The 23,257-nt window shown below is 41.4% G+C and overlaps 1 protein-coding gene across 4 annotated transcripts in view; it reads right to left on the bottom strand.

The window, feature by feature from the left end:
• KDM4C (lysine demethylase 4C) overlaps window positions 1-23,257 on the bottom strand; it is a 428,281-nt gene that overhangs the window by 86,950 nt on the left and 318,074 nt on the right. For all 4 annotated transcript variants that reach the window (XM_054032415.1, XM_054032416.1, XM_054032418.1 and 1 more), the window contains one exon: window positions 16,776-16,884. In XM_054032415.1, coding sequence (XP_053888390.1) covers window positions 16,776-16,884 — 109 coding nt within the window. The remainder of the gene's footprint in view (window positions 1-16,775; window positions 16,885-23,257) is intronic.

Genomic DNA, 23,257 nt, shown 5'->3' with positions numbered 1-23,257 from the left:
GTCTCTTTTGTAGCCAAAGAGATCAGAGATCTCTGAGTGGACATAGAAAATATTGCAGTAAGTGATTTGTTACTTCCTCAAAGGAAAAAAAAATCCTTTATCTACAATACAGGACACATTCACTCATTTATTAACAGAAAATAATAAATTATGACATCCAAAGAGTGAACTAGTTAGGACAAAATTAATGTATGCCTATTGTTCACCATGAAGGTTGCAAAAGGCAGACCCTAAACAAAAACAGTACTTTCTAATGGGAAGAGGTGACTCACAGAAAAGGTCTGTAACCAGGATGCAGAAATAACCATCTATAATGGCATAAAACAAAAATTCTTCACAACTTGATGAGACCTGCAATGTAAGTCAGGACTCATTATTTCAATGAGATCTGGAAAGGCTCCAGGACCAGAAGAAGTGCCTCTAGTTCCTCTGTGGCTTTAAAGAATTAATATTTACCATTATGGAAAAAAATCAGTTGACCAGCTCAGCTGAATAGCACACATGATTAGGGAGGATCGGTATTTGACCATCATTTCTATGCTGGAATACATACAAAAAAGTATTTTATGAACATCTCTCTTTTTTTTTTTTTTTTTTAAACTTTCTGAGATACTGGCAGGATTCTTTTATCTGCAAATCTCAGAAATGTTAGTATGATTGCTCATGGTTTTTTGCCTGACATACCCATAGGTTTTGGCCTAAAGGGCTGATGAGTTCATTGCTGTTAACAAGCTGACCGCAGAAGGTAGTTTGTAAAGGGTACTATATCTGATCTTTCTAAAACCTCTGGGATCCCAACAATACATCAGTTGGAACAGCAGCTCTGATTTTCTAGATCTTCCATTTTGGATTTCAGTTACAAAAGGATCTCTCAAAACTGGGTGAGTGGGCAACAAAATGGCAGATGAAATTCAGTGTTGATAAATGCAAAGTACTGCACATCGGAAAACATAATCCCAACTATACATATAAAATGCTGGGGTCTAAATTAGCTGTTACCACTCAAGAAAGATCTTGGAGTCATTGTGGATAGTTCTCTGAAAACATCCACTCAATGTGCAGCAGCAGTCAAAAAAGTGAACAGAATGTTGGGAATCATTAAGAAAGGGATAGATAATAAGACAGAAAATATCATATTGCCTCTATATAAATCCATGGTACGCCCACATCTTGAATACTGTGTGCAGATGTGGTTGCCCCGTCTCAAAAAAGATTGGAATTGGAAAATGTTCAGAAAAGGGCAACAAAAATGATTAGGGGGCATGGAATGGCTGCCATATGAGGAGAGATTAACAAGACTGGGACTTTTCAGCTTCAAAAAGAGACGACTAAGGGGGGGATATGATAGAGGTCTATAAAATCATGACTGGTGTGGAGAGAGTAAATAAAGAAGTGTTATTTACGCCTTCGGATAACACAAGAACTAGGGGCCACCAAATGAAATTAGGTGGCAGGTTTAAAACAAACAAAAGGAAGTATTTTTTCACACAACATACATTCAACCTGTGGAACTCCTTGCCAGAGGGTGTTGTGAAGGCCAAGACTATAACAGGGTTCAAAAAAGAATTAGATAAATTCATGGAAAATAGGTCCATGAATGGCTACTAGCCAGGATGAGTAGGGATGATGTCCCTAGCCTCTGTTTGCCAGAAGCTGGGAATGGGTGATGGGATGGATCACTTGATGATTACCTATTCTGTTCATTCCCTCTGGGGCACCTGGCATTGGCCACTGTCGGAAGACAGGATACTGGGCTAGATGGACCTTTGGTCTGACCCAGTATGGCTGTTCTTTATGTTATGTTCAGTTTAACACAAAATTTGCTTGATTATATGAAGGTGTGTGTCAATGTCAAATTTACCTTATTCCAGTTCATAAGTCTAGTTTCAAGAGTCTTTACCTTCTTTTGGCAATGGCCATTCTTAGTGTCTCAGTGCTAATGTTAGCAGGTTTAATGGTTCCCATATCAGGCATCAATATGTCTTGTGAAACCCAGATCTCCTAAGTCTTACTTGGTGAGAGAGTGGTCAGCTCTCTTTCCTTTCTTTCACTCAACACGGTTGTTAGTGTGGTCTCAGCAGAGGAGGCCTCCATCTGGAGTTTTAGAAAAGGGAATCAGAGTTTAAATTTGGCTGTCTCTTTTAGGTCAGGACTCTTGGACAGATTCTTACGTTCTTTTCTAGATTTTGTTTGCACAGCAGAGACTTGAGAAAATTCATGGGAAGCCATGGGCTGAGGCAGGAAGCAGTCAACTTGCTTGACACCAATTCCCTTGAGGGGTTTCTTGACAGCAGTAACACAGCTGTTTGGCTTTCTACTGACATACGGAAGAATTAACTGCAAATGCTTAAGAATGGGGTCCCACCGATTACCTCATTTATACTAAGAAAAGTTTCAGGGTCCCCACGTGAAAGGCAGTGGAGAAATCTGCAGATGTGGAGTACTTCACTTTATCAGATATCCATGCTGCGGCCTGTAAAATTAAAGCTGTGAAATTCAAAGGTCCTGACCTGCTTTTGCTTTCTGATGTTATCTCAAGTACTAAAAATAAAAGAAAGAAATTTGTCTAAAGTTAAACGAGGTTTTATAAACGTTGAGTTGAAAGAGCAATATTAAATCCAGTTAAAGTTTGTGTGAGGTATGCAGAAAAAACAATACCTACTTTGGGACAAAGAATTACCAAACACGTTTCTGAAAGAGATATAAAAGAAATAACATCAGACGGTGGTCTCAGAGAAGAGCAGTTTGAAAAATGAAATAACTGAAATAACTGTATGTTATTGTTAGGGTAAAATACCTAACAATAAAAAGTCACAAAACTGAAGTACATTAATAGGATGGAATTATTAAACTTATTGAGCAAATTTCAAGTAGCGACCTCTCCATATATGTAATGGTAGTAATTATTTTCTTTTCCCCACAATCGAATGGATGATGTGGGTAACTAAATCCTCAATTCTGTTAAGGGACTGACATTAGTAGGACACTGCAGGAAAATAAGGGCTCACACATTTTTTCTTTTCCGGGATCAGGTCTTTAGAATGAAATGTCAGTCAACTGTGGTGTTTTGTAACCTTGTTTGTTTAACTACACTTGAATGAAAATGACGGCCCTGCACTAAAAGCAGGGGGACCGTTATCCAGGCTTGCCGGAGGAAGACAGTAGTGCTTTATGCAGGGGCATGGGAAACAAGGTGAGAAACTGCTGCAAAAGAGGTGGTTGTTGGTCAGCTTTCCAGCACTGACTCACCCTCTTGGAATGTAAGGGCGAAAGGCTTTAAAGATGCAAGCTCTGGCATTGGAAACCCCTTTCTCCACACAGCAGGCAAGGCAGGAGCGGAGGGTGGGGGTAGGGGAGGGGAGGGCAGGGGGAGGCAGCCAAGCTATTTGCTGGCGCCTCCTTATGGCAGATGTCCAGGGCAGGTACTCCATAGGGAAGGCATCCAGTGACCAGATAAATGGCCTGGTAAAGGACTTAAAAAGGAGGTGCTGGTTAAAGGAATGGAACGGCATGGGGTTTCGGGCTCCTATGGTTGGAATGGCAGGGAGCCAACCCCCCTTTCTTATAGCCCACCTTACTCCTCCTACGTGGGGTGGTAAGGTCCCAGCAATGGATTTGCTGGAGGGACATGAATAGAAAAAGAGGGGAAAGCTAAGGGGAGCCCCCCCCCCCAGTAATAGTAAAATAAGTTGAATAAGTAGGGTTTACCTGCACTGTATACTTTTGTCTGCCGGGTAGTCCCGGACATCTAAAGCAAAGTTGCAGCCTAATTAAATCCATATCAGGTGTCTCCTGTCCTTCTTTCGGTATAGCTGGACAACAAATCTCCTACTACAAGTATGAGGTCCAAAGCAGATGATTGTATAATTTGGCAAGTTCTTTTCAAGGCACTGGTCATAGTCTTCTCCTTCACAGAGTACCGTAGATTTGTAGGACTGGAAGGGACCTCGAGAGATCATCTAGTCCAGTCCCCTGCACTCATGGCAGGACTAAGTATTATCTAGACCATCCCTGACAGGTGTTTGTCTAACCTGCTCTTAAAAATCTCCAATGATGGAGATTCCACAACCTCCCTACACAATGTATTCCAGTGCTTAACCACTCTGACAGTTAGGAAGTTTTTCCTAATGTCCAATCTAAACCTCCCTTGCTGCAATTTAAGCCCACTGCTTCTTGTTCTGTCCTCAGAGATTAAGAAGAACAATTCTTCTCCCTCTTCCTTATAACAACTTTTTATGTATTTGAAAACTGTCATTATGTCCCCTCTCAGTCGTCTCTTTTCCAGACTAAACAAACCCAATATTTTCAATCTTCCTTCATAGGTCACGTTTTCTAGATTTTTAATCATTTTTGTTGCTCTTTTCTAAACTTTCTCCAATTTGTCCACATTTTTCCTGAAATGTGATGCCCAGAACTGGACACAATACTCCAGTTGAGGCATAATCAGCATGGAGTAGAGTAGAAGAATTACTTTGCATGTCTTGCTTACAACTCTTTGTTATCAGTTTCCAGTTTAAGTTTACAGTTATCTATTTTTCTCTGCCCAAAACAGGCAAAAGTCCACAAAACACTGGAAATGACTGACTCACAGGGATAAAGGTATGAAACAAAGATGCCTAAGCGTGTTTGCTGACATTGGTGGAGAGTTCTGGTTTCTTTAAAATGTATTTCATGTAAATATATCCAACATATCCCAGGAAGATGTCTTCACAAGAACTTACGACTTACTGAGAATAAAAATGGAAATTTCTAGAAGATTAAACAATACATTTATGGGCTGTATTCTTGTAACTTAAATTGACATATGCTCCAGTACAGATAGAAGAACTGACTCGTGGGATGATAAGTGATGTAAGATGATGGATGCATTTTTTAAAAATCGACTTTAAACATCTCTAGTTTTCAACTACTATAAAATAAACCACTGCTCTCGATACTGTATTAAGAAGTTACATTTTTATCTTGCGTTTGTGGTGACATGTATTCAAGCTTTGCTCTCATAGTTTGTTATCATTAGATATCCTCATTATAAACGTAGTCCTAGTGTAATCTCTCTCTCCTTCTCTCTCATCCAGGGCATGAGTTGAACATATCTGTTCACAGCAAAGGTCAGGGTCTTTTGGCTCCTATTACTTATTATATGTAAGTCACTGCGTGTGTGCAAGCGCACACACAGACACACACTTATCCATTTTAAACCGCCCTTGGTAAATTCCTCATAATTTTCTCAGTCCAATTCATTTGCACTGAAACTTTCCAGGTTTCATTTCAACCCAAAAGAGGATTTTTTGTTTGGAAGTTTGAAACAAACATAGTTTACTCATTTTAAGTTACTAGGGCATAAACAACCCACAACTCTCTATTTTACAGATTTATACATAACCCATCACTGCAGTATCTAAGCACTTACAATAATCCATAGCACAATACATGTTCAAAATACTACAATACATGTTCAAAATACTACAATACATGTTCAAAATACTAACCAACTAACCTTTACAACAGCCAATCAAGATAGGTGTTATCACCTATGGGGAAACTGAGGTGTAGTTACAAAGTGTCTTACCTAAATGACACACAGCAAATTAATGGCATAGCCAGGGCTAGAGTTTGGGACTTTTTAACTCTGAATCCTGTTCCCATTCATCCAGACTCTATTGCCTCATATTCCAGTCAGAAATTTTGTTCCATAACTCAAAAATGACTTTGCCCGCAGCCTCTATATGGGAGAGTTACAGTGCAGCGCTTTAGTGCAAACTGCTATTCATACTCCCATAGTCCAAACTGCAGGGCAGTGCAGATATGGCCCTACTTACCTAAATTTTCAACAGTGCTTAAGAGACTTAAGAGCCCAAATCCCATTTTCAAAAGTGACTCAGGGCCAGATTTTTACATGTAGGCAGCTAACTCCCATTATTTTAAATGTAGTTAGCCACCTACAAACATCTAAAAACGAGCCCAAGTGACTATGTCACTTTTGAAAATGGGACTTGCGCTCCTAAGTCACTAATGTGCTTTCAAAAACTTTACCCATAAGCTAAGAACTTCGAACTTACAGAAGCTTTTTCTGTAGATCTGACTGGAACTTAAAAAATACACCAAGTCTGAAGAAAATTAGTTCAGTAGTTTTGAAACCATTAACACGTAAATATTACCAAGTTTATATGTCATTCACAATGTTCAACAGAAAGCAACTCAAACCACTGAGCATTAAGAAATTGCTTACACTACAGCTGCACTAAAGCACTGTTACAATTTAAAGAGGATTCAGCAGTTTAATCAGGTTGGACATTTCCCTTTGAGGCTAGTACTGGAAATTGGAAATCCCTGTATTTCAACCAAATCAGTTTTCATCCCAAATCAGTATAAAAATTGAAAATATAACTTATAGTGGAATGAAAAGCTTTAAAAATACTGATTTGGAAACATTTCTGTCATACAACAACCACCTCCAGGACACCCTCTGGTGGGCTCAGGATGGACCTGCAAGCAGCCCCTCCTTTGATTTCCCTCTTCCGGAGTCCTAGTAACCAGGACTAGAATTCCCCAGCACAGCCCAAACAGTACATTCAGTCTGTTAAGTACCACAGTCCATCACCACACCAAGTATAGCTTAGTGAAATTTGTTCAAAGTCAGTGAAATCTGTATGCTCTGCAACTGAAATAGTTTAGAATTTCTTTTTTTCCTTAAAAATAAAACAAGAGAAATTTATTTTAAACAAAACAAAAAAATAAAGAGTGATAATGCAATGAAAAGGTTGAGTTATTGATCCCTCAAAAGGCAGGAAGTTCCAAAAGTTAAGGATGCTCCAACAACCCTAATTTGGCCACCTGGCATATACACAATATTTTTACATTCCTGCTTTCCCTGTAAAACTATAAAACTCAGTTGATTGGTAGTTACAAGTATATGTGCAACTGTGATGGGTTGTCAATCCCACACTCACCCTGAAAGGATTAATGGATGCCAGATGGGCCAATTAACCTAATAGGCTGAAGGTTAAGAGTCATTAGGGGAGGCTCACCAGTGTAGGAACAGGCAGGGCTTCCATAAATCCAGGAAGTTGAGAGGAGGAAGGGGACTTGCAGGCAGCTAGTTTGCAGTCATCCCTTGGGAGAAGGGAGGTGTATTGGGGGCTACGAGAGAAGTAGCCCATGTTTGCTCCCTGGGAGGCAGGAGTAGAGAGGCTAGCAAACCCCAGAGAGGGGGGAGTGCTGGGGTAGGAAGCAGCACAAGGAGTAAGCAGCTAGGCTGGGGACTGAACAGACTTTGGCTGCGTGTTGTAGGGTCCCTGGGCCGGCACCCAAAGTAGAGGGCTGACCTGGGTTCCCCCACCTGCCACTGGGGAAGTGGCACTGGCAGGGCAGTGAACTGGAAGACTGACTGGGAGTGACAGAGACTTTGAAGGACTATACCCTGGAAGGGGGGGCAATGCTGGCCAGAGGGCTAAGTCATGAAGAGGATACTGTGGTTCCTGGAGTGAGAGAGGGGCTGTAGACCAAAGAGAGCAACAGAGTGAGAACCATGGGAAGGGGTGTCGACCTGATGAGATAATCCCTAGAGGGACCAGCAGGAGGCGCCAGACTAGTGATGAGTGGAGCTCCGCATCACAGCAACATAGCCAAGTGAAAGTTGTGGGAGCAACTTCAACTTATGAATTACATTTCTCAAGCGCATAGTTGCAAAGGCCTGCTTTGAACAGACAACAGTTCTTGCCATGAATATTTTTAATGATTCAAAACTTAAAAGTTTCAAAAAACTTTTAAAAGTGAAAATCAATTTCCTTTCGCAAAGAGGTTATTCTCTTTGTATTAAAGGGAAATTCACAGTAACTAGTTAACATTTTAAGCATTCTGCTTTCACTATTACAGATACCTCCAGTCTTCAAAAAGTATTATATGTAGTCATGCCCATCTAACATTTTCCATTTCATTCAAAAGGTTTTTATGGTTCAGTATTACAGCAATGTACAAATTTGACAGTTTGCAATACGATCTATTCATTGTATCACATCATTCTGACAGTAAGTACTATACAGCTGGTAATGCACATTTTTATATCACACTTATTAAAAATCTTACAATGGTAGTAACAAATATGTACACTAAATTGTGTTTTGTACATGATTTTAATGAGTCTGTACATTTTAATTGGCATTATAAATTGTAATAGGTTGATCAATTATTGTATCATCTGTATTTTAACATTGTTTAAATTTAAACTGTGCTATTTAAAGCTATTTCAATTACAATGTTAAAACAATTTGGACAAGCTCAAGTCTCCGTCTCTTTGCCTACTTTCCTCTCTCTTTCTTCAAAAATGTGAGCATGTGAACCAGGCAATATATAAGGTAAAGTATAATATAATGACTTTCCTTGATTGCTCCTCTAGCAATATTTTTGGAAATGCTGTGAGGTAATTAATACTTCTTTACATGACAACTCTGTCAAGTCTTTCTTTAGTCTTTCAGAAATACAGTTGCAGTAGTTCCACAGTTCCATTTCAGTTTAACAAATGAATTCTATTGCAAAACTAGAACAAAGAAGACAAACAATAACTGCAAATGTATTTAATTTTATTTTTAGATTTTCTTATTAAAACAGAAGGATAGGTAAGAGAACACTTGCCCATTCTTTTAAAAGCTCAAACACGTTTTTCCCTTGATTTCACTCTTCGTTTGGCTTACCACAGTGAAACCTCTCTATTTTCAGAATTGATGTGCCTTTCAAAACTATAATCTTTGGCTTTCAAGCTCACTATTATTTGCCTTCAGGTGAAAATTTTAAAGTGTATAGGCTTCTAAACAAAATGCTACAGCATCAGCCAGATACTGAAAGGCTTGTAGATCAGTCATCATCGCAGTGTAAATTTCTTTTCAAAATAATGTTCCTCACTCAGAGTACACTTGCGCTTATTCTCAGTTCACTTGTCAAATACAAATTTGAGGTCACTGAAAGCCCAAGGGCAACTTCAACTACTGCAAAACTCATTTTCTACCTCTATTTTGTTGGGGAAATAGGATTTCAAATGTAAAAATAATAGGAAGCGCTACAGATAAAGAAACAAAGGCATATTATGTTCACGTTTCAGTACAGCATTGCAGCGACTGCCTGTTGGGACAAACTCAATCTATATTATCCAAGCATTTTAAAGCTTAGATAGTAACAAAGGTAGATCATGCATTTTGCTAATGAGTTCATCATGTACTATTCAGAGACGATTTTGGAGAAGATGTTTTAAATATATCGGCTTAGTAAAGGAGAGCTAATGATTACATTTTAACTGTTACTTTGATTTCATCAGATGAAACATTTAAACACAGTGAGCCTGATTCTCATTTACATTAAGACATCACTCTGGCAATGTAAACAGGCCTTAGTGTAAATGAGGATCAGGTCCAGTTTTCCTGTTGGTTTACATTTATGGGCCAGATCCCAGGATATCCATGGGAATTGTGTGTGTGTATTTGAGAGGTCAGTTTGGCTTCATACCTCCAAGGATTTCTTCACTTTGCTATGGAATGTGACTATATTTCTTTTTTCAGGCCAAAACAAAGTAATAACATTCTTTTGAAACTACAGAGTATATTTAAGTACTCTGAGTGAAATCCTGGCCCCATTAAAGTCAATGGGAGTTTTGCCATTGACTTCAATGGGGTCAGGAATTCACCATCTGTTTCTATCACATAAAGCTCCGTAAAATTAAGCAGCCAAGGAAAATATCTTTTGTAATACAGTTGGCAGGAGTTTCCACCCGAGTTTCACTCTGTGATTTAGGTTTCAAATGGACCCAAACCCAAAGCTACACTGAGCCAAAACCTTCAAGTTTTACTTTTGGGGGCTGAAACCAAAAGATCCCATTAAATTATGCTTGGGTTCCACAGGAAACTACAAATAGGCCCTGTTCTGCTATAGACTTCACCCCAACTCACTAACCTGGTCCAAGCTGACACCATCTTCAAAGCTATAAATAAATCTGCCCCTCCTTCTTTTGTCAAACCCCATGTTCCCCCCATTCCCAATCCCCTTTTCCAAAGCTCCCAACCTCGGTCTCCCTATCTGTCAAATTCTCCCATGTTCACTTTTGTGCCTTCTTCTGTGAAGCAGTCTATGCGTTATATGACATCCCTGAGCTCATCTGCAACACTTTTACCTTGTCCACATTTAAGTCCCTCTTGAAGACCCACTTCTGCCATGCTACCTATAGTGAGACAAGGTCACTTGTATATAAATAGCATTTAAACTGCCTATTATGATTATTCCCCTTTTCATGACCTTTGTCTACTTATTTGTCCTTTGATTGTGTGCTCCTCAGAGCAGGGACTATCCCGCTGAAGTACCTAAGTACCTTTTGGAAAGTACCTAAAATGTATATAGTAGGCACTACCACAAATGAATAGTAGTAATAAGTTTTGGGATTAGTAATGAAATCTGTAACAAGGTGAGATTGTCACAGTTTCATTACAAGCCTCACACATTTTTAACCACTGCCTGCAACACCTGGGTACTGACCAGGCCTGATGCTACCTATTTTATGATAGTGGGGAAGATCACAAACTATAACTTGACAGACACATTTGGTAGTTGAAATGCCTGTCTTACGTTTTTTGGGCCAGAACATGCCTTGGCCCTACATGGGTATGAAAGGCAGGGAGAAGGCATAAACATCCTCATACCCTTACAAAAGGGCTAGCCACAATCTCAGCCTTCCATACACCTAAGAAAGAACAGAAACAGAAGGAAAACAGCAACAAGGCTTACAGAATCTCATCAACATGCCACTCTGCAATGCCCCAGAGGACTTCAGTTTTGACAGATCTTCAGAATAGACAGACTCAAAACAATATTTTGTAAGATTTCAAATTGCAAACAAACGCCGCAAAGATATTGGAGATATATAGGTATCTTCTTTAATTTATGCTTTGGGGAAGCAAGCAGAGTACATCTTTAAATCCTTTGACTTCACTGAAAACAGTCACAAAGATGACTATGAAAGGGTTCTGGCTATGTTTGATGCATACTTTATACCCCAGAGAAATGTGGTTTATGAAAGAGTACGTTTTCACCAGAGAATTCAAGAAGCGGGGGGAAATGATGAATGTTTTATAAGAGCTATGCATACATTGGCTGAAAACTGTGATTTGGAGGATGCAAAACATGAATATATCAGAGATAGGTTGGTTATTGGCTTAACAGAGAAACTTTTCAGAGCAACTACAACTGAAGAGAGATTTAACCCTAGCCCTAGCTATACAGAGAGCAAAGCAGTCAGAATAAGTCAAATGACAGAACAAAAGGCAGGAGCAATTTGAAAAACCTGAAACTAGCGTAGAAACACTAAATGGACCCTTGAGTGTTAAAAGTCATAATCATAAAACCCCTGAGGCAAGGAGAGAGAACTCCTAGGCTAAGAGGGACTAATTCCAGCCTACATGCACAAAATGTGAAAAAGTCATATCCCAAGAGATGACAAAAGTCCAGCCAGAGGCACATGGTATAATAAATGCATGAAATATAGACATTTTGCAGTAGTTTTCTGCACCAAAGCAGTCAGGGAGTGGACTCATATTACAACAATCAAGAGCCATTGTTTCTGGGATCTATCACTTGAGATGACATAGACCCTGCCTGGAGAGTGAAACTGATTATTCAAGGCAAGACTATTGATTTTAAAACTGACTGAGGCACTGAGGTCACAATCATCTCAGAAGGGACTTATAATTACCTTCAACCCCTCCCAGAACTGAAATCACCTGACACAACTCTGACTAGCAGTGAAGGTATTCTTAATCGTATGGGCCAGTTTACCATAGAAACAACTTACAAAGACAAAAGCTTTGCATTCAGAGTGCATGAGATCAAAGGATCAAAGACAAACAACTTTCTAAGTCACTGCATATCAACAGGAGTGGGCCTAGTGAGAAAGGTGAAAACTCAGAGGATTTGATGATACTGGACTTTTGAAAGGTGATTCAGTACATCTTAATTTAAGAGACAATGCCGAACCATATAGTGTATAAACACCTCTACCGGAGAGATAGGAAGATATTAGCTACAAATTTATGCATATTCAGAGGACATCACGACCTCGTCATCATGGACTATTTTTCCAGGTACTTGAAAGACAAAACATGTTGCAGTGTCAAGAAACTGAAGGGCATTTTTTCCTCACTTTAGTATTCCAGGACAACTAGGACTGACAACAGACCACAATTCACTGCAGAAAAATGTAAGTAAGTAATTCTGAACAAAATATGGTTTTGATCATATTTGTAGCAACCCCAGTTACCCACAAGTGCATGGAGAGGCTGAGAGAGCTGTATAGACAGCCAAGAAAATCCAGTAGCAGGAAGATTCATTCCTTGCTCTTCTGAGTTACAGATCAACTCCAATAGCAGCTATTGGATGTAGTCCAGCACAACTCCTGATGGGCAGATAACTCAGAATTACTGTTTCAATCTTGGAAAAAAAAACATCTCCAAAGTGGCCAGGCATGAAGAGAATAGCTAAATTAGATAAAAAGACTAAAATAGCTTTATGAACACTTTTACAACAGACATCACTCAAAGAACTGCCAGGTCTAGAACCTGGTGACTGTGTTTGTGTCAAATCGGATGGAGAAAAGGGATGGACAACTCCACTTGTCAAAGAAAAAAATGCAGTGCCCGGATCATAAGCAATCAAGTCCAACAGTGGAAAGTTTAACAGAAACCATCAATATCTATAGTTTGTTCCTCAAAGATGTCAGATACAGAACAAGATGATGATAACTCAAGGGTTCCAAACCAATCATTGCCAGTCATTGCAACATGCCAGATAATCAAATTGTTATGCATTTGGGTTGTGTAATTAGAAAACCAGTACGATTCAGAGACACTTAACAGATTGATACGTACTGAACTTCAAAGACAGCATGATAGTGTAAACATTTGAAATGGCAGTAATGGAGAACTTAAATTGGGAGATGTAATGGAATGCTAAACTGTTTTATACTAGGTGCCACTGTGTGTAAAATACCTTATTTCAACCTCCGCCATACCAGCAGAGCATTAAGGATCTTATGATGAACACATGTGGTGTGTATAAGCAGGATCTGTGACTAGTCCATATCTAGTACCAAAGTACCTGACAGGCACAAACTCAGCCTTCTATACACACGAGTGCAAGGCAGGGCCGGCTCTACGATTTTTGCCAACCCAAGCGAAAACAATTTTGGCCGCCCCCGTTTTTTTCTTACCCCACCCCCGTCCCCACCTCAACTCCGCCCCTTCCCCAAATCCCCAGCCCTGTCTCCTCCCTCCAGGCTCTCAAGCCTATGAGGGAGGGAGGGAGGGAGGGAGGGAGAGGGAGAAGCAGCGCGTGCGCAGTGGCCACTCAGGGTCTCCCCGTCCCTCCCAGGCTCTCAAACCCAGAAGGGAGGGGGAGATCCCGAGTGGCCACCGCACGAATCAGCTGTTTTGCGCGCCACAGCTGCTCGGGGTCTCCCCCTCCCTCCCAGGCTCTCAAACCCGGGAGGGAGGGGGAGATCCCAAGTGGTTGCGGTGCGCGAAACAGCTGATTCGCGTGCCGCTGCTCCCCCTCCCTCACAGGCTCTCAAACCCGGGAGGGAGGGGGAGATCCCGAACAGCCGCGGTGCGCGAATCAGCTGTTTTGCGTGCCGTGGCCGCTCGGGATCTCCCCCTCCCTCCCGGGTTTGAGAGCCTGGGAGGGAGGACGAGCAGCGGCGCGCGAGCGGCAGCAGCGGAGGTGAGTTAGGGCCGCCAGGGCACATTTTTAGGGGCGGCATGGCCCGCGCCAGAATGCCGCCCCTAAAAATGTGCCGCCCCAAGCACCAGCTTGTTTTGCTGGTGCCTAGAGCCGGCCCTGGTGCAAGGCTAGGGTCACTGAAGGAATGACGTTGGGGAGAATGGAGGTACAGTACAGTAACAGCGAGGCTGGCTACAGAGAGGAATAAAAGGTGTATCCTCTTTAAGGATGGAGCAGAAGCTGCGCTATTGCATGCTAGGGAGTCCTGGGAGGCCTTTTGCCTTGATCATAGAATCACAGGACTGGAAGGGACCTCGAGAGGTCATCTAGTCCAGTTCCCTGCCAGGACTAAGTATTATCTAGATCATTGCCAACAGGTATTTGTCTAACCTGCTCTTAAAAATGTCCAATGATGGAGATTCCCCTACCTCCCTAGGCAATTTATTCCAGTGCTTAACCACCCTGACAGGAAGTTTTCCCTAATGTCGAACCTAAACCTCCCTTGCTGCAATTTAAGGCCACTTCTTCTTGTCCTATCCTCAGAGGTTAAGAACAATTCTTCTCCCTCCTCCTTGTAACGACCTTTTATGTACTTGAAAACTGTCATCATGTCCCCTCTCAGTCTTCTTTTTTCCAGACGAAACAAACCCAATTTTTTCAATCATCCCTTCTAGGTCATGTTTTCTAGACCTTTAATCATTTTTGTTGCTCCACTCTGGACTTTCTCCAATTTGTCCACATCTTCCCTGAAATGTGGCGCTCAGAACTGGACACAATACTCCAGTTGAGGCCTAATCACTGCAGAGTAGAAGAATTACTTCTTGTGTCTTGCTTACAACACTCCTGCTAATACATCCCAGAATGATTTTCGCTTTTTTTGCAACAGTGTTACACTGTTGATTCATATATAGCTTGTGGTCCACTATGACCCCTTTTCTGCAGTACTCCTTCCTAGGCAGTCATTTCTCATTTTGTATGTGTGCAACTGATTGTTCCTTCCTAAGTGGAGTATTTTGCATTTGTCCTTATTGAATTTAATCCTATTTACTTCAGAATTTTAATCCTATCCTCCAAAGCACTTCCAACCCCTCCCAGCTTGGTATCGTCCACAAACCTTATAAGTGTACTCTCTATGCCATAATCTAAATCATTGATGAAGATATTGAACAGAACAGGACCCATTCTGTGGTTTAAGCTACAGGAAGCCCATCAAGAGGAGGGAACTTCATAAATAGGGGTTATTTATCCCCACAATACGTGGCAAATTACCGGTAATCATTTCTAGAGTCTCAAGAAAACAAACCCTCAATTAAGCATCACCAACCAAGTTATTGTCATCATATCTGTGACTGTTTAGGTTCCTCAAAAGTATGAGAGCATTATGTTCATATCCAGTGCTTCCTGTGTTCATATATTCAGATTAATGAGAATTTGAGGCTGACAAGCAAATTGAACAGTCACCGTAGGTTAAAAATGAGATTTTGAGAGCCTTCTCTCACACATTGAGAGCCGATATACAATAGGGCTACATTGCCAGTATTGAAACAAGAAAGTCTGACAGATTCAGGAAAATTGGGAGGGTAGGACAACAGGGCATTGACCATCTTTCTGGTCTTCCAAAAAATATACTAGAAGTAAGGACAAGCTGAAACAGCATTTGGGAATACACCTCTACCCTGATAGAACGCTGTCCTCGGGAGCCAAAAAATCTTACCACGTTATAGGTGAAACCATGTTATATCGAACTTGCTTTGATCCGCCGGAATGCGCAGCCCCGCCCCCCTAGAGTGCTGCTTTACCGCATTATATCCAAATTCATGTTATATCGGGTCACATTATATCGGGGTAGAGGTGTATTTCATACATTAGATAAGGAGTGTTCGAGTCAGAGTTTCTCTGTAACAGATTGTATAAGGGAGCCAAAAAGGTTTAGGAAAATGTTCAATATGAATTACAGAGTTAGTCTATAAAGCCCACAAAAACTTGAGAAATCTCAGTGAACAAAGACCAATTGTCAGACATGCCTCCATTTTAAGAATGGTTAAAGCTGCAGTTCAAAATTAAAAATAGTTACGAAATATAAAGCATAATGAATTAAAATTAACAATTAATAGTTCACAATGTTACAGCAAGGAAAGGGTAGCTCAAGGTTAAGTATATCAATAAGCATTTTTTCCATAACATTTGGTGTGGATAAAGAGAACAGATGGGGTTGTTTCCCAAACTTTTATTTTCTTTTACACTGGACAGGGGATCACTTTCCTTTTCTCAGAGGAAGTCTGTGTCATATTGACGCATAGACTGATAAATTAAGTAACTTAGGTCTAACCCAACAGGGAAAATTCTCTTTAATTTAACAAACGCTTTTGTAGGTTTCTCATTAGTGCATGGGATTTTCTGCTGGATGGAAGGATTATCTGGGGCTATGGATGGGTTTGAGCATTTGTAGTTCAAGCTTTTGTGTTTATGTTTCTCACTTGCTTTTTCAAGGCCTCAGGGAGCCATTTATTAGTCCAATATAATGTGCAATCTGGTCTGTGCACATTCCTCAATTCCCAGATGGTAAAAATACCAGGAGACCACCATGTTTCATCATTTTAACTTCATAAATGGCTCCCTGAGGGGGAGGAGGGGACCCTCATGAAAATACAACACAAATAAGACTTCTGAGATATTCTGGTTTATTTAGTTTCAGCAGGATCCCTCAATGAGCAGTCACAGCAGTATTAGGATAGTGATTGAAAACGCTCATTGTTTCTCCTTCCTTTTCCCCATGGCAAAGGCCCCTTATCCAAGGTTGTAACCCAGAACTAGGCTGAAGAATTAAAATACCTAAATTCTCATTATACGTGAAAAACAATATGACAATCCTTAGCAAATTCTCTCTTTTAACTGACATTTTGTTTATTTAAATTTCCCCCTGAAATGTGTGTGAATGTACCTAACCAGAGATGAGATTCTGTATACATTTCAAAACACCAGCACGTTTTTAAATGGCAAGGAATGTACGGAGCCTTACTACTCACCAATTTTAATCTCTGCAGAGGTATTCTCCTAGTGTCTACTGGTGTCCTCTCTGTAACATTACCAAATCTGACTTCTGGAATTGCTATTGCACACATCACATGTGCCCACCTGCGAAAAGTGGCAAGTCAATAACACCAAAAAATTGTACAGAAATGTGATTAAAAACAGTGCATTCCTCAAATAAAACCAAACCATCAATCATTTAGTCCTTCCCTATTACATTTCTTTGCTTTATTTTATGGGCTGCAACAACAACAAAAAGGTCAAAATTCAAAGTCAATTGACAGTGTTTATCTTTAAGATTTAATTTTAAGTAGCATTAGACAGATACCTAAAAAATTGGTTTATTTCAGAGATAGAAAGATCAGCACAACAAAATAAATGGATTATGCTGGAAAAGTGATGGCAGTACAATATACCATATACCTTTTCTGCCACTCCAATACCACTTACATGTATGAGGCAAACTAGTCAAGACATTTATTAATAAGATGTAGCAATCTAGTTTTGAAAATATTTGCCAGAAATGTACTGTTTCAACATTAGAGAAAAATCCGTATGTTAACACAAATCTATTGTAAATGCCCTTTCAAATACTTTCACTTGTTTTACAGAGTGCAAAGCTTTTGTAGTGGTGCCAGCAATATTTGTACATATAGCCTAGGCAATGTGTCATTTCTACAATTTACAGTTTAAACTACAGCACTTTGGATTAACCCTAATTAGATCTAAGTGGGTATTTTTAGTCAACCCCCATATTGTCACTCACAAACGCACCTACCAACGCAAAGTACCCAACTACACTGTCAGGATTGTGTGTTGCCAGGCAAACAGACACAGAGTTAGAACAGAACGAAGCAGCAGCATTATCACCCTCTCAGAATTTGGCACAACTGCACAAATAGCGGGATGGAATGCTCTTGGGGATGTCCTTGCCCTCATCTGTGAGTTGGACCCGTGTGATTGGAGAAAGCAATATCTGGGATCAGGCTCCTCGTGACTAAGGACTCACCAAAACACACCGCACTGCAACTGCAGGAAGTCAGCTGAGTGGGACAAGAGTATGCTGCATCTAAACAGAATAGCTGCCAGTATGAGTTACTGCCTGATTCTCCAAGTAGTGGTTCAAAACCTAAATAGACAGCCAAACAAAAAACTCCCAAACCTTTGTGATGATGACATTAAGATTGAGAGTAAAAACCAGGTAAGAACATCATAACTAGCAAAAAACCAACAAACCATAAAATCCAGGAAACTGTGTTAAATTTAAACACGAATCTGTCTGGAAATTCACAGGTGGCTAAGAAATCTACTTCGGTGTACTCGAAGAGTCGAATAAGGTTCACTGGGTTTGGTGAAGTCCTTGGTGACTTCCCCTAAGGCTTGCAGTTAGAGCAGGAGGGAAGAAAGTAATGAACCTTCCACAATTGGAAGGAGGGAGAATACCTCCACTCCTCAATTCTAATGTCTGCTCTTCTCCACCGTCCTCCAATCCGCTGCCCCTCTCTATGCATCGTTATATAGTCTAGACATGAGAAAATTGAGGGGGCATATGATAAATATGTAAAAGGTTGTTATAAAGAGGATAGCGATCAATTGTTCTCCATGTCCACCAAGAAGTAATCAGGTTAGTTTTCAGCCAAGGAAATTTAAGGTAGATATTAAGATAATTTCCCTAACTATAAGGATTGTTAAACACTGGAATGGGTTGCCAAGGGAGGTTGTGGGAGCCCCGTAACTGGAGATTAGACAAACACCTGTCAGCGATGGTCTAGGGATAATCCTGCCTCAGCACAGGGAGGACCACTTGAGGTCCCTTCCAGCCCTACATTTCTATGACTCTGTCCTTCTTCACTGCCCCCAGTGCCCTCCTACTCCACTGCCCCTTCCAGCTCTATGCACTTACTCCGCTCCAATTCTTTCAGATCTCCCTGAGGTATGCAAGAAACGAAGACCTGAGACGGTCCACAAGGGCGGGGCTTGGGGCCAGCAGGGACATAGGGGGAGAGACCAAACGGGGAACAATTCCTCCCGTCTGCACCATGATATAATGCTATTTCAGTCATTCAGATTTAAGAAAAATATCCAGAAAAGTGCAGTATAAATATAAGATAGATAAAAGTGTTGTGTGGTATGGAAGCGTGATTGGTATGAGTATGAAATGAGAGCAGTACTCCAAGTAATGTAGAGATGAGAGATTTATGCAGGCCATCCCAAAATGAGGCCCAATAAAGACTTTAGACCACCCCACACCCTCATGGATAAAAGATGGTTATACCACAGTTTACAGAAATATTGTTTTAGAGTTTTAATATTTTTTATTAAAACTTTTTTTCATAACCACCTGCCTGTAAAGCCAGAGTGCCTTAATATCAGGTAGCTAACTATACAAGCCTTGGGGAGAGAGAAAAGTTATAAATAAAGTAGCTCTTCTATAAATCATCATGTCAGAGCTTTATGGTCTAACCTTTCGTAATCTACCAGGGGCTCAAAACAAGTGTGTTATTCCACTGAACAAAGGGATTCACAGCTCCCCGATGGGGTGAAGCTCTAACTCGCCTAGTATTCCTGGTTCATTAGTCCTTCAGTCTATCACAACTGTATAGTGCCCAACCTGCACCTCAAATCAGTATATATGGGTGGGGGGTAGATTCTATATTAAGCAGAAAAAATACACACATTGCCAGATTGGCAGAAGCAGGTTGTTTTGAAGCTGCTTAGAGGTTTAGAATGGTAGATCATGTCCAGGAGAAGATGAATCTATGGACAGAGTGGAGGTGAGGTGGTCAAAGGTCCATAGCAATGTAATTTATTTTATGGACAAGGAGACAGAAGTTGAGGCTTGTTGTAGAGAGCTATTATTTCACAATTGTTAATGGAACAACAGTGGGATAGAATGCAAAGTTTCCGATTATGGGCATGATTACCCTTTTTGCAGCATGCATGGTGGCAGTTTCCTCCAACAAACTAAAGCCAGTGACGTATGAATTTTTTAAATACTTTTAAGAAACTGTGCACAAAAGAGATATCTCGGTGTTTTCAAACCTGCTGTGTATGAACTCAAAGCATCAGACATCAAATGTAACTCCTGCAGTCCCAAAGTCATGGAGGCTCTTTCTGGACTGGCAGGAAAAAATGTTTAATCCAGTGGTTCTCAAACTTGTTCCGCCGCTTGTGTAGGGAAAGCCCCTGGCGGGCTGGGCTGGGCCGGGCTGGGCCGGGCTGGGCCGGGCCGGTTTGTTTACCTGTCGCGTCCCCAGGTTCGAACGATCATGGCTCCCAGTGGCTGCGGTTCGCCTCTCCAGGTCAATGGGAGCTGCAGGAAGCGGCATGGGCTGAGGGACGTACTGGCCGCCGCTTCCCACAGCCCCCATTGGCCTGGAGCAGCCAACTGCAGCCACTGGGAGCCGCGATTGGCCGAACCTGCGGACGCGGCAGGTAAACAAACCAGCCTGGCCTGCCATGGGCTTTCCCTGAACAAACAGCGGAATAAGTTTGGGAACCACTGGGTTAATGGCTCTATTTAGGGTCTCCCCTTCCACAAGGGTTTGGAATGGGCTAGCCAAGAGGGCAGGAAAGCATCACCTGAGCGAGTGGGCAGGCTGGTGGGACTCAGGTAAGCCACTGGCCTCTGAACGGCTGGAGGAGGGTTTATAAACTCTGTCCTTCTAGCTTGAGCCTCTTTCCCTCCCAGGGGATTAGCATAGGACTGGGGTTTTTGGTCTGCTCTGGGCTTCAGTTAATTGCTTTTTTGGGGACTGGGAAAGAATTTTTCTCTCACTGACAGATTAGCAGGGGCAGGATGGTTTTTTTTTGTTTTGTTTTGTTTTTTGTTTGTTTGTTTTTAATCTTCCACGCAGCAGCTCAGGAACCTGGTGGAGTAGATCAGGAGGTACAGCTCATGTCACAATTTAGCAGGTTGGCTGGGGACTGGAGCTGGGGCTCCCTATGTCTGGTACAGCAAAGAGACAACCCTCTTTCCCAACCCCTTAACCCTGATACAAGGTGAAGGTAGTGGGGTGGGTCCCAGCAATGAGTTGGGAACCAGCTGGGTAGGGGTGGGAGGCTGACTGCAGCTCTCCATCCGGTGGAAATGATTGAAGAAGGAATCATGACCTGCAATGTCTGAGTTACTGCAAAATATATTTCTCAGATGAATTAAGTTAATAAAGTTGTGGCCTAATTAAACCACATCCTTGTACCTTGTCTTTCTTCTCCTGTGCCTAAGACAAAGACAATATTGCATTCTATTTAGGTGACATCTTCTTCCTGTTTTTTGTTGGTTTGTTTGTTAATCTGTTTACACCTGTTAACACCTTAGTAAGAAAGGCAAGTGATAAATGAAAATTTAGGGAGACAGTTTAAACCAGATTTAAAATTATAGAAAAAGACTCTACAAAAAAGATTATAGTAAAGCTTGAAGAGACCTTGAGTAGTCATCTAGTCCAGCCCCCTGCACTGAGGCAGGACCAAGAAAACCTAGAACACCCCCGACAGGGGTTTGTCTAACCTGTTCTTGAAAACCTCCAAAGATGGAGATTCTACAACCTCCTGTTAATACATCCCAGAATTACATTAGCCTTTTTTGCAGCTGCATCATATTGTTGACTCATATTTAATTTGTGATCCACTACAAATCCCAGGTCACTTTTAGCAGTACTACCACCTAGCCCAGTGTTTCTCAAATGCAGCCACCAGGGGCTTTTCTTGTGGCCACAGACTCCTGGGTGATGAATTTTTTTTGGGGGGGGGGGGGAAATAGGGGAGGTGGGGGAAGGAGAGGAAAAGCAGCGGCCCCTCACTTGGGGCTTCCAGCAGGGGGTGAGTCTTGTCCTCTCTGGAGAGACAAACACTAAAGGAACAAGCAGCCAGTGAGTTCCCAGATGGCAGGCTTCAGCCACAGGGCTTCAGGCTCCATCTCAAGGCTCTGGGGTCTGTCTCCAGGCTCAGGACTTTGGGCTCTATCCTCCAACCGCACAGCGGTGGGCTCCAGCCCCGGCTCCTGGCTATGTGGCAGTGTGATCACCCCCCCCACCATCAACCCTGGCCCTGCTCCCTACCTACCCACCCACCTCACCATTCAGGGCTTAATTTATCCCCGGGCTTGCCAGGGCTGAGTAAGTCTGCTATGAAAAGTGATGTTTGTATATGTGTTAATATCACTTTTCACAGCAGACTAAGGCTATGTCTGCACTAGCACTTTTGTTGGTCAAGGATGTGAAAAAAACACACACACCTCCCAACAAAAGTTTCACAGACAGAAGTGCTGGTGTGCACAGCGGTATGTCAGCGGGAGATGCTCTTCCACCACCGTAGCTTCCACCGCTCATTGGGTGTGGTTTAATTATGCCAGCAGGAGAGCTTCTCCCTCTGGCATAGAGCAGCTTCAAGGGAGACCTTATAGTGGTGGAACTGCAGCAGTACAACTGTGCTGCTGTAAGGTCTGTAGTGTAGACATACCCTTCGTCGCTGGCTGGAAGGCTGTGAAAAGTGATATTAACATACAAGTATCACTTTTCACAGCAGCAGATTTACTAGCGAGCAAGTTTAAAAAAAAGTAACAAAAAAAACCCCCAAAAAACAAAAAAAGAGACAAGAACGTGCAAAGCACCTTATTTGTGTTTCTCTTCTGTTTAGGTCCAGAAAAGAATAGAAACAACTGTACATTATTTTTATTACTGAGTCTGCAAAAAACCCTACATAAATAAATTACAGTGATTTGGACATGTATATGTGCATATTTATTTGTTTTTCATAAAGTTAAGTACCATAAGTATTTTAGGCAAAATTGTCAGAGTGGCCACCAGCAAGAGTTGGTGACCGCACTCTGAGGCCACCAAAAAAATTTTTGTGAGGACCCGATGCCAGTTATTCCCCATTTTGTAGTCGTGCATTTGATTTTTCCTCCCTAAGAGTAATATTTTGCACTTTGTATTTATTGAATTTCATCTTGTTGATTTCAGACCAATTCTCCCATTTGTCAAGGTTGTTTTGAACTGTAATCCTTCACAGTGGTTGCAACCCTCCCTTCCAGTTTGGTGTCATCTGCAAATTTTATAAGCTTACTCTCCACTCCAATTTCCAAGTCATTAATAAAAATGTTTGAATAGTACTGGAGCCAGGATAAAGTAAGTTTGGGCTAGATGATCTTGCATTACTCTGCTAGATTCTCTTTGGCCATAGAAGGGTTTTAATGAAAAAAGTCAGGTGTAACTCATGAAATGTTGCATGAATTATGCCAAGCAAAGATTCAAAATGAATAGTAGGTTCTTCTACAACTGGACAAGAACAAATACTAAGGCACAACTTTTTCCATTTCATCTCCCAAGAATATCTGATGCACTGAGCTTCATTTTATCATCACCATGTAAAATAAAGATTAGTCTTATTAATGGCATGATGTCAGCTCCAGTACCATTTCTGGGAGTCCATTATAAAATGAAGTGCAATAAAGCAAATCACCTCAAGATCCAGAGCCACT

The sequence above is a fragment of the Malaclemys terrapin genome, chromosome 6 (genome assembly GCF_027887155.1).
Source record: "Malaclemys terrapin pileata isolate rMalTer1 chromosome 6, rMalTer1.hap1, whole genome shotgun sequence".
In the NCBI taxonomy this organism is placed as follows: domain Eukaryota; kingdom Metazoa; phylum Chordata; order Testudines; family Emydidae; genus Malaclemys; species Malaclemys terrapin.
This window is presented reverse-complemented; position numbering and strand designations above follow the sequence as displayed.